General features: G+C 41.3%; 1 protein-coding gene across 1 annotated transcript; it reads right to left on the reverse strand.

Annotated features, from left to right (window-relative positions):
• Positions 1 to 247: 247 nt before the first annotated feature.
• On the reverse strand, positions 248 to 8932 carry n4bp2l2 (NEDD4 binding protein 2-like 2). Its single transcript, XM_029714311.1, has 6 exons — positions 8841 to 8932; positions 7299 to 8355; positions 6929 to 7053; positions 6472 to 6560; positions 6278 to 6354; positions 248 to 883 (listed from the first exon to the last, which is right to left on the reverse strand). The coding sequence occupies exons 2-6, from the start codon at positions 8318 to 8320 to the stop codon at positions 715 to 717; spliced, it is 1482 nt and encodes a 493-aa protein (XP_029570171.1). The 5' UTR covers positions 8321 to 8355; positions 8841 to 8932; the 3' UTR covers positions 248 to 714.
• Between the last annotated feature and the right edge of the window lie 1887 nt (positions 8933 to 10819).

A 10819-nucleotide genomic window follows, 5' to 3' on the forward strand; every position in this document is an offset into this window, starting at 1 on the left:
GATGAGTTGGACCTCAGAGTGAAGGAAAAGCAGCCAAGAAGTGCTCAGCATATGTGGGAACTCCTTCAAGACTGTCGGAAAAGCATTCCAGGTGAAGCTGGTTGAGAGAATGCCAAGAGTGTGCAAAGCTGCCACCAAGGCAAATAATGGCTACTTTGAAGAATCTAAAATCTAAAATATATTTTGATTTGTTTAACACTTTTTTGGTTACTCCATATGTGTTATTTCATAGTTTTGATGTTTTCACTATTATTCTACAATGGAGAAAATAGTAAAAATAAATAAAAACCCTTGAATGAGTAGGTGTGTCCAAACTTTTGACTGGTACTGTAATTTATACAGTTGAAATGCATAGAAAAAAGTGACTTTAGTGCCACTGAAAATGTTATTTTCACAAAAATAGGTTTAAATTCTGCCAGTATAAATCAAATACAGTAACAATCCTGTAAAATGCTGGTAGTATCATTTAAAAAAATAGTAATACAGCTCTGTCTCTGATCATTGACTGTTGTTTAGTTGTTTTTCAAACCCAAAAGCAGAGAGTGGTTGGTTGATAGTCATCATGGTTGTATTTACTAGGGGGAAAAAAAGCAGAAACGGGGAGGGACTACTTAAACTTGTCCAATAAGAAAGACTTGCTTTTGTTTTCCTTCGCGAAAGAGAAGAACATTTTGCTATGGTGTGCACTAATGAATACACACCAGGACATGGGGACTAGTGGAAGTCTGAGTGGTTGGCCCTGCTGTGTCTCTGCTGCTGTGAGGGATGCCTTGTGGGTCTAAAAGGCTCCTGGGAGTTCATCACAATGTCCAAGGACATGGGCAGCTCAAACCGCTCCAGCATCTGCCCAATCTTCTCCCTTGACACACTGTGCTTGTTTCTCCTGGAGGGGGGAAGGACGGGTGTATTGGGAGGTTTCTTCTGCTCTACATACGATTTGTTCTATAAATAAGCTATGAAGTATGTCTTCATGCAAAACATATAAAAAAACAGGCATTCAATTATAGGGTGTTCACCTAGAAAATGAGTCTCATTCAAGGTTTATACAAATATGTCCATTCAATAGAGAATTGCATCAGAAAAACAATTGTGTGTGTCATCATACTGGTCTCTGAGTTGTGGTCAGACTCGCTCAGTTGGAACAAACTTAAACTTGCGCCTTTTTCAATGCTGAATTGAATGTCCTTGAGAAAACAAAGGTGTCATCATGGATTTTTTCACAAACATCCTTTCTGAATTTAAAAGTAATAGAATAAGTAATCATGTAGTTTTTCAAAAGTATCTGTAATCTATTTACAATATTTTTTGCTGGTAACGTAACTGATTCATTTTTTTTTGTAATCAGTCTGACCACAAGTCAGAGAGCACTATGATGACCCACCAATTGTTTTTCTGATGCAATTCTCTATTGAATTGACATATTTTCATAAACGTTGAATGAAGTCCAAACCCGCAAAACACCAGTCTCAAAGTCAACAGTGAAGAGGCGACTCCGGGATGCTGGCCTTCTAGGCAGAGTTGCAAAGAAAAAGCCATCTCTCTGTCAAGTGTCTGTTCTTTTGCCCATCTTAATCTTTTGTTTTTATTGGCCAGTCTGAGATATGGCTTTTTCTTCGCAACTCTGCCTAGAAGGCCAGCATCCTGGAGTTTTCAGCTATGCTAACATAATTTCAAAAGGGTTTTCTAATGATCAATTAGCCTTTTTAAAATGATAAACTAGGATTAGCTAACACAACGTGCCATTGGAACACAGGAGTGATTGTTGCTGATAATGGGCCTCTGTACACCTAAGTAGATATCCCATTAAAAATCTGCCGTTTCCAGCTACAATAGTAATTTATAACATTAAATGTCTACACTGTATTTCTGACACATTTGAGTTATTATTAATGGACGAAAACAAAAAAAAGTGCTTTTCTTTAAAATACAAGGACATTTCTAAGTGACCCCAAACTTTGAACAGTAGTTTATATTTGGAAAGTATTCAGACCCCTTCACTTTGTTACGTTACAACTGTTAGGTTCTAATTCTCAGAGTAAAAAACTCAATGGACACTATGAAAGCTTAACCAAGTTTAAATCTTTCCAGAGGATCAATACAGCTGCATTAGACAAAACATGTTTTCACCACCACCACTCCAATTTAGGCACTCCTTCTCTCCAATCCTTACATCTTTTATGGTTTGATAGGAAGACGAAGTGATGGGGTAATAAACCAATCCTTCTCCCTTAAAGTGATCTGACCTCAACCCCCTTGATGCCTAATCCAAAGATCTCCACCCGTATTACCTATAGCAATCCTGTGACTTCCTCCCGTCTACCCAGCACATTCCAAAGCTATCTGGCTCCTACAAATCACCATTAACTTCTGTCTCTATCACCCCTCAGATACTAGTCTTACTTCTGATGGATCATGTCTCTAGGATAGCAATGTTCCAAGTTTAACCCAGAATCCAACAACCTTATTCTAAAGTGGATTAAATAGTCCGCCCCCCCCCCCCCCCCCAATCTACACATTCCCCATAATGACAAAACAAACAGGTTTACAAATTCGTAAATAAAAAAAACACGGAAATAGCATTTACATAAGTATTCAGACCCTTTACTCAGTACTTTGTTGAAGCACCTTTGGCAACGTTTACAGCCTTGAGTCTTCTTGGGTATGACGCTAGAAGCTTGACACTTGTATTTGGGGAGTTTCTCCCATTCTTCTCTGCAGATCCACTCAAGCTCTGTCAGGTTCGATGGGGAGCATCGCTGCACAGCTATTTTCAGGTATCTCCAGAGATGTTACATCGAATTCAAGTCCGGGCTCTGGCTGGCCCACTCTAGGACATTCAGAGACTTGTCACGAAGCCAATCCTGCGATGTCTTGGCTGTGTGCTTATGGTCGTTGTCCTGTTGGAAGATGAACATTCGCCCCAGTCTGAGGTCCTGAGCGCTCTGTAGAAGGTTTTCATCAAGGATCTCCTCTGTACGTTGCACCGTTCATCTTTGCCTCGATCCTGACAAGTCTCCCAGTCCCTGCCGCTGAAAAACATCCCCACAGCATGATGCTGCCACCCCCATGCTTCACTGTAGGGATGGTGCCAGTTTTCCTCCAGACGTGACGCTTGGCATTTTAGGCCAAATAGTTCAATCTTGGTTTCATCAGACCATATAATCTTGTTTCTCATGGTCGGAGAGTCCTTTAGGTGCCTTTTGGCAAACTCCAAGCAGGCTGTCATGTGCCGTTTACTGAGGAGTGGCTTCCGATTGGTGGAGTGCTGCAGAGATGGTTGTCTATCTGGAAGGTTCTCCCATCTCCACAGAGGAACTCTGGAGCTCTGTCAGAGTGACCATCGGGTTCTTGGTCACCTCCCTGACCAAGGCCCTTCTCCCCCGATTACTCAGTTTGGGGCAGCCATGGCTAGGTAGAGTCTTGGAGGTTCCAAACTTCTTACATTTAAGAATGATGGTGGCCAATGTGTTCTTTGGGACCTTCAATGCTGCAGAAATGTTTTTGTACCCTTCCCATGATCTGTGCATCGACACAATCCTGTCTCGGAGCTCTATGGACAATTCCTTCGACCTCATGGCTTGGTTTTTGCTCTGACATGCACTGTCAACTGTGGGACCTTATATAGACAGGTGTGCCTTTCCAACTCATGCCCAATCAATTGAATTTACCACATGTGGACTCCAATCAAGTTGAAGAAACATCAAGGATGATCAATGGAAACAGGATGCACCTGAGCTCAATTTCTAGTCTCATAGCAAAGGGTCTGAATACTTATATAAATAAGGTATAATTTGTAAAACATTTCAAAAAACCTGTTTTCGCATTGTCATTACGGGGTACAGTGTAGATTGAGGGCATTTTATTTAATCCATTTTAGAATATGGCTGTACTTTCCGAATGCACGGTTTCTATACACACAGTATATAAATTTACAAAGCTAACAGACTAAATTTCAACATCTACCCTCCGCGAAAGTGATCTGTTCCAGTTCTCATGGTGTATTTCTGAGTCTTTCCCTTTAAAAGGACCCCTCCAGATGAAGTTACCGCTCCTATTTCGATCTATCTAGTCCTAGAGCGGAAATGTTGGTTAACGTTCTACCTCCGAAGAATGAAGCAGGGTATTATGTATTGTAATGTATATTCATTAAAATACATATTCATAAATTGGGGGTGGGAAGGAACGTTGTGGTGATTTCCACATGGAGTGGATAAATATCAACAAATAGGGCACCGACAGGTGTCAGTGTAGCTAGCTAAGGCGCATCCTTTAGTAGGTAGGCTGCTGGTAGGCTTCAGTACAGCAAAGCCAAGTCAGTACGTGCTCATGGTTCTCACAGGGGAAGTGAAATGATGGGCTACTACGACTTTGCCCATGATGTACACCGCAAATGACATGTAACACCCTGGGCATCGGATACGAAACACCAATACAAATATGTAACAGCACAACAACATAGATAAGGTTTTCATTCCGTGGGTGCCGTTTCATTTAAGTGATAATGCCCAAGAAACCGTTTGAAGGATATATTGGCACAGGTGCTTGGAGGATATATTGGCAAACCGTGCCAATATATCCTCCAAACACTGGCTTCAAGGGCATTATGACTTTTATACAATGGGTTACCAACATATTCAAATAATGATTGACATATTTTCTTTAAAAACGTTGATGCATTTATTCATACTATTTAATCCTTCCACAAGATTTAGTCCCGATACAAATATAGGGTTGCTATCCACGCCGGGTGGTCGTTCGTTCTATTGGTTCGGGTTGCCAGAGACTCAGTCGTTCAGTCTTTTTGTTCTGCATCTATGGACGCGATCCAGTCATTCGTTCGAAATGTTCCATTGCCATACTGGCTGGCAACGTTCTTATCCCTTGCTTGCTAGTTAGCCAACTACAGCTAACTTAGTCACGTCAAACAATGCAGCCAGATAATCAGTAGCTGCATTTGTGTTTGTTTAAGCTGTTTTCTAGTGAATATTTTGGGGATACATCAATAACAATGAACTATTGAGGCGCGATTTTGCCTCGAATATAAAAATGTGCTCTCTCGTCAGAACACTGTTGTTTAAAGGAGCTAGCCAACAACACAGTTAACACAATAACTTCCAAATGAAGCTGCAAAGACTGCAAACTAGCTGCACTTCTTTTTGTTTAACCTTTTTTCAATTGACAGTTCTTTGTATATATCCATAAAAATGAAGCCAGCTGATTCATGATTTCGACTTGCTGAGAAACGCTGCCTGCATATCTCGTCCGGACTCCTATACGCTCATTGCTATGGGACAGCTGGAGATCGAATTTGAATATTGAAACAATGTTGCAAATGTCGGAGAGACAGACAAAGGTTGATACAAATTTCCTCTGTTGAAAACTAAATGTTAGTCTTAAAAAATGTGAGATAATGTCTAGATGCTTTTTATAGTAGAGATCAAGTTTATAACTTGCCTGGCTGGGCTGATGAGACAGTGGATTGCGCAGTCAGATGGAACAGAGTAAATAGGCATTTTAACATCATAGATTTAGCCGGTTGTAATTTGTGGAATAGACACCAGCTGGAATGCGCTTTTAACCAATCAGCATTAGACCCACCTATAACTTTCATAGGAAGACACGGCATTGACACGGATTACCACGAATGTCTCACTTCAGATTTCCCACATTAAGGCCAAATATATCATACTTTGACAAAAATGACCTTTTGACATAAATCGTTGTACATCATGGGTAAACTCTGGCCATCATCTTTCAGCTCGAAAAAGTGGATTTCTGCTGGTGTGGCCAATTAAATCGCCATAACAGCCCCTCTCAACATAGATTGATCGTGGTTAAAGCCAATGATCTGGAGATGAAACTGACGAGGGTGTAAAGTTGATTTTGATTAGTTCAAAGCGCGGAAACACCTCCAAATGCGGAAAATGGAAGAGATACAACTAAGAGCAGCACAGTCTAAACTAGAAACGGTCACAACAAACTAACGTTCTTATTTCATCAACACTGTTAGTACAAGCATAGTAAGATTCTAATACTGTAGAGAACAATCTAATTAATAATTGTATTTGATTTATGATGACATGAGGCAAAGAAAACTACGTTTTGACATTAAGTTAGTAGTACCCTCTTGAATTGACCTGTTTTCCCCTGCATTCTAGAGCAGTGAGTGAACTCCCTACGATGTACCGTATATAATTTGTATAATGTATATTCTAAATACATAGCATCTTACATGACGATAGTATCTTTTAATGCAGACAATCATGGACAGACTTACTTCTCTAACTCGACGGGATCAAATTTCCAGCTGGTGTGAGGCTCATGAAAGTTGATACTGTATCCTCTCTCCAAGGCCTGCATGATGAGAAATAAGTATTCATCAAATTTATTAAAATGTACATCAAATGGGTAGATTTTTGATAACTGAAAAATACTGTCTGCAAAAAAGACAATATAACAGGATAAACATACCAGTTTAACATATGGCTTCATTTCCCAAGCTTGCATATTTGTGTTATCAATAATGACAGGAGAACAGCATTTACACATGGCTTCTTGGGCTGAAAGAATACAAAGCATTGAGGCAAAACCATTTATACACTCCTTTTTTACATGTTTACAAAACAAACAAGATAATAAATGAAACATATCCAATCAAACAATATATAATATTAATAGCAACGATGGTGGCCTGGCTGGTCTAGCATTAATGCCTCAGCTTCCAAAACGCGTCTACTGTATCGGCATAGGTTTGAATCAGGTCTACTGCCCTTAAATCTCTTTCCCACTGTCATTCTGTATGTGTTCAATAAAATCAGAATACCTTAAAAAATATATTTGAAAACAATAGCAACGATGGACCTCATTTATTACTACTTCATCAAAAGAAAATCAAACAAATGTTTTAAGACACTGCTATAGAGCCAACCTCGGTTCTGGTTCCAGTGGTGTGCGGCCCCCAGCAGACTGGGATCGTAGCAGTAGCCTTCTTCCTGGGAGAAGTAGTCATCTGTACTCAGAACCTGCCCACTGGAGCCTGTCGACAGCAGTTCCCTGGAGAAACACATATGCAATGGCTCAAAACAAATGCTTTTAAAATACAAGTAAATTCATTCAAACATGAGTAAAAAGTTAACGTATGACTTATTGGTTGAAATTGTGCGATTGTAATTTTGATGCTTGAAAAAGACACATTTACAACTGTTTTATTACTGATTCATAAAATGTCTATATACACTTGTTCTAAACCTTTTATAGCTTGTTAGTTAACCAACAATGTTTCCCTGATAAAAACATACCTGGCCAGTGTTGATTTCCCAGATCCCGGGGCTCCCCTCATCAGAATGAGAACCAGAGAAGGATCATAGTCATATGTTTTATCTTCTGGTGGTTGGTGCTGATCCTCTGGCTGAGGTGGCTCAGGTCCTCTGTCAAACCTCTGCTGCCATTCAGAAGAACCTTGCTGGTTATAAGGCTGGTCATTACCCTGCTGGTCATACTTGTCATCTCTCCAACCGTAGCCCCCTCCGTCTCTGTTGTTAGAGTGCTGTGGGGGAAAGCCATGGCCATCCAAGTCTGGAGAGTTCCTGTACCCATCAGGGACAGGGAACCTGCGAAAAGGTGGGACCTGCTGGGAGCCCTCTCGTTGGAGGTGATACCGGTGGTCTGCGGGAGGTGGTGGCGGGAGGCAGGGGATTGGAGGTGGTGGCAGGAAGCGGTGGGGAGGTCTGTGGAACCTGTAGTATGGCTGACTGTGGAAAGGTGGGGGAGGTTGCCAGTGATTATGATCTGAGTAGGGACCATAGCTGGGCCCCCTAGGTATCGGTCTCCTGGGCTGGTATGGCTCGTTGTCATACCAGTGTGGGCAAGGTACGTGATTAGGTTGCTTATGGCCATGGCTTGCGTTTGACCCTTCTCTTGCAGGTGGTGGGTTATGAGCGGTGAGTAGTTCAACTGAGCCTTCATTTTTGGCCGTGCTACTGTCAACGCTGTCTTTTGGATCAATCTCCTCAAGCTCTTTGTAGAACTCACTCAGTGTCTCTTCAATGTTAGGTTTGGAAAGCTTCCTTACTTTTGGGGGTTTGGGAGCTCTCTGGACTGCCTTAGGAGGACAGCATACAGGTCCAATGAAGGCAGTGCTGCTGGTACCCAGCTTTTTTATAACTGGCTCTCGGCCTCTTACGCCAGGACCTCCATCAATTCTCACTGGCAGCACTCTGTCTGTTGCAGAGGCTCCATTTGTCTCTGCTTTTGAACACTCCAGCAGTTCTCCATTTCTTCCAGTGAGAGAAGTTAACGAGTTGGCATTTCCATGAGACATCGAGATGGTGGGGGAAAATCCTTTGAATCAACATGCTATGAAGGTAACAAGACCTCAATGACAAATCAAAAATCCCTCTACTGCACATCATAGTTCATGGGTTTGATTAGCAATACTTATCTAGCAAATTAGCTTGGTAGTGAAGCTGAATCAGTGGCAAAAGGTTTGATGCTTTTTAAAGAAATAATATTGCTGCACTTCATTCACAAGCTGCAAGCTCTAACTATACCTGTCATTCTTTAAAGCTAGCTAAGTTAACTAAACAAAACAACGCTAAATAGCTAGCTAGCCAGCCAACATTAGCAAACTTCTTTTTTATTGTAAAGCAATTCAAATTATACAATCTAGATAAAACTAAGAGTATACAACGGAGTGTAGCTAACGTACAACAGTTACAAACATTAGCAAGTTAGCCAATGTCAAAACAAGCCTTGCAAAGTTATTGCTTGGCAAGATTTTTATAACTGATACAATTCTGGCTGTTGCCTATGGGTATTTTGCGAATTAATTGGCTACTTACCATAAAGTGATCAACTTGAAGCATTACATGTTATCATGTTCATAATTTTGAATTAGCTAACTAGCATTTTGTTTACGGAAGTTAACAGGAAGTCCGACTTCTTCTTTCTGTGTGAAACACTGGAGGCAGTTTCGAAGCAACGCTGCCACCTGCTGTTACGGTGAAAGTGTTTGACCACACCAGTAAAAACTCTGCTTATAAATTACACTAAATATTCATATTGAATAATAAATTAGAACATTTATTGTGAACATGCAGATGTGAGAGACATAAGGTCATAAACTCAAGGACAAAAATGTTACAGTATTTTGGGATTTATATTATACAGTTAGTGTCGGCTCTTCTAATGCCATTTAAGAAAACACTGAAGCAGCCTCACTAAAAAGGTTCAGGAGCTGGCCAAGACAACCCCTTTTCTGTCCGGTAGCACGTCCAGTGAACAGGTCAAGGTTCCATATCCGCAGGCAGAGCAGTTGAAACTGGAGCAGAAGCATGACCTGGTGGACTGGGGACAGTAAGGAGTCATCAGGCCAGGTAGTCCTGAGGCATGGTCCTTTTTTTAATTTAAATTTTTTTATTATTATAATTTTTCTGAGGCATGGTCCTACGGCTCAGGTCCTCCGAGAGGGAGAGAGAATTAGAGGGAGCATACTTAAATTCACACAGGACACCAGATAACACAGGAGAAATACTCCAGATATAACAGTCTGACCCTAGCCCCCCCCCCCCCCCAAACTATTGCAGCATAGAAGTGTTCCTGGCCCTGCTTGAACCACACACACACATTAAACTCAAACACACACCAGTATCCTCAAATCAGTGGCAGTGAGGAAGACAAATCTTGACCTCACAGGAATAAGGTAGCCAATTTCCCTGTATAACAGCTTCTCTGTCACTTTCCCTTTCCAGGTTTAATTGTGACATTTCGAAACCTTCAAAATGCCCTCAATCCCTAGCTACCTGGACAAGGGTCGAGTTGAGCGGCAGCCTCCTGTAGATGTGGCTCCTTAGGGTTGTTGGAAAACAAGGCCAGATCTCCAGCGTACAGGCCAGGGATGGCACAGCGGATGGGGGAGGGCTGGGCTCTGAGCTTTAGGTTACCAAGGGCCACCAGAGGCTTGACCAGCTCCTCCAAGCCCTGCTGGACCAGACTGCTGCACTAGCGCAACCTTGACAAAGTCCAGCCGGCCATCCTCTAGATACACCACTGGAGAGTGACCTTCAGGCACAGCATGTCAACGGAGTTAGGCATATCGACAGCCTTGCCACATAGCTGGACTTCATGCCTGAAGTGTGCATCTGTCCTGTCTTGTTCTTGATGTCATATGTTGTTGTCCCAGACCTGTGTTCAAATCATATTTATTTAAATAACCTTAATGCATTTCGAAGTAAGTATTTAGACAAAGCTCCTTTGAAAATACATGTAGTTGAATATTGGAATGTATTTGGAAAAGAACTTGTGGAATGTATTGGCATGTACTTTATTCAAAAAAATACTCAAATACACAGAAAACTGTATTTAAAATACAATTACGTAAAGGCTCAGTGCAGATATTTCCACGCTATGGGGTTGGAATAATACTGTGAAAATTATGGTGATGCCTTTTTAGATTAACAGCTGTATGAAAAAAAACGGCTGAAATTTTTGCCTGGTTTGGTAGAATGGAGTTTTGGCCGGCCTGCTGACGTCACCAGGCAGTAAATGAGTTAGACCAATCAGAAAGATAATTCCAAACCTCTGCCAATAACAACTAATTGTTTTCCCCTGCCCACTCAGGGTAATCCCAGACAGTCTTGGAAAAATTCTTTGCTAAGAAGCAATTTGTTGCTTTTTGACCATTTAATTGGAAAACAATCACAGTAAGGGTCTTGGAGAAGATCAAGATGTCGTCGAGGTAAACAAAGACGAAGCGATTTAATATATCCATCAGGGTTTCATTGACCAATGCTTGAAAGACTGCCGGTGAGTTCGATAATCC

Source organism: Salmo trutta, chromosome 26 (assembly GCF_901001165.1).
Source record: "Salmo trutta chromosome 26, fSalTru1.1, whole genome shotgun sequence".
NCBI classification, from domain to species: Eukaryota; Metazoa; Chordata; class Actinopteri; order Salmoniformes; family Salmonidae; genus Salmo; species Salmo trutta.

Bases quoted from the DNA above. Each gene is read 5' to 3' on its own strand.
- n4bp2l2 (XM_029714311.1), bottom strand. From the start codon at position 8,320: ATGTCTCATGGAAATGCCAACTCGTTAACTTCTCTCACTGGAAGAAAT. The intron at 7,054-7,298 runs GTATGTTTTTAT...GTGTTTCTCCAG, and splicing joins GGGAAATCAACACTGGCCAG to GGAACTGCTGTCGACAGGCT. The intron at 6,355-6,471 runs GTATGTTTATCC...CTCATCATGCAG, and splicing joins TGAAGCCATATGTTAAACTG to GCCTTGGAGAGAGGATACAG.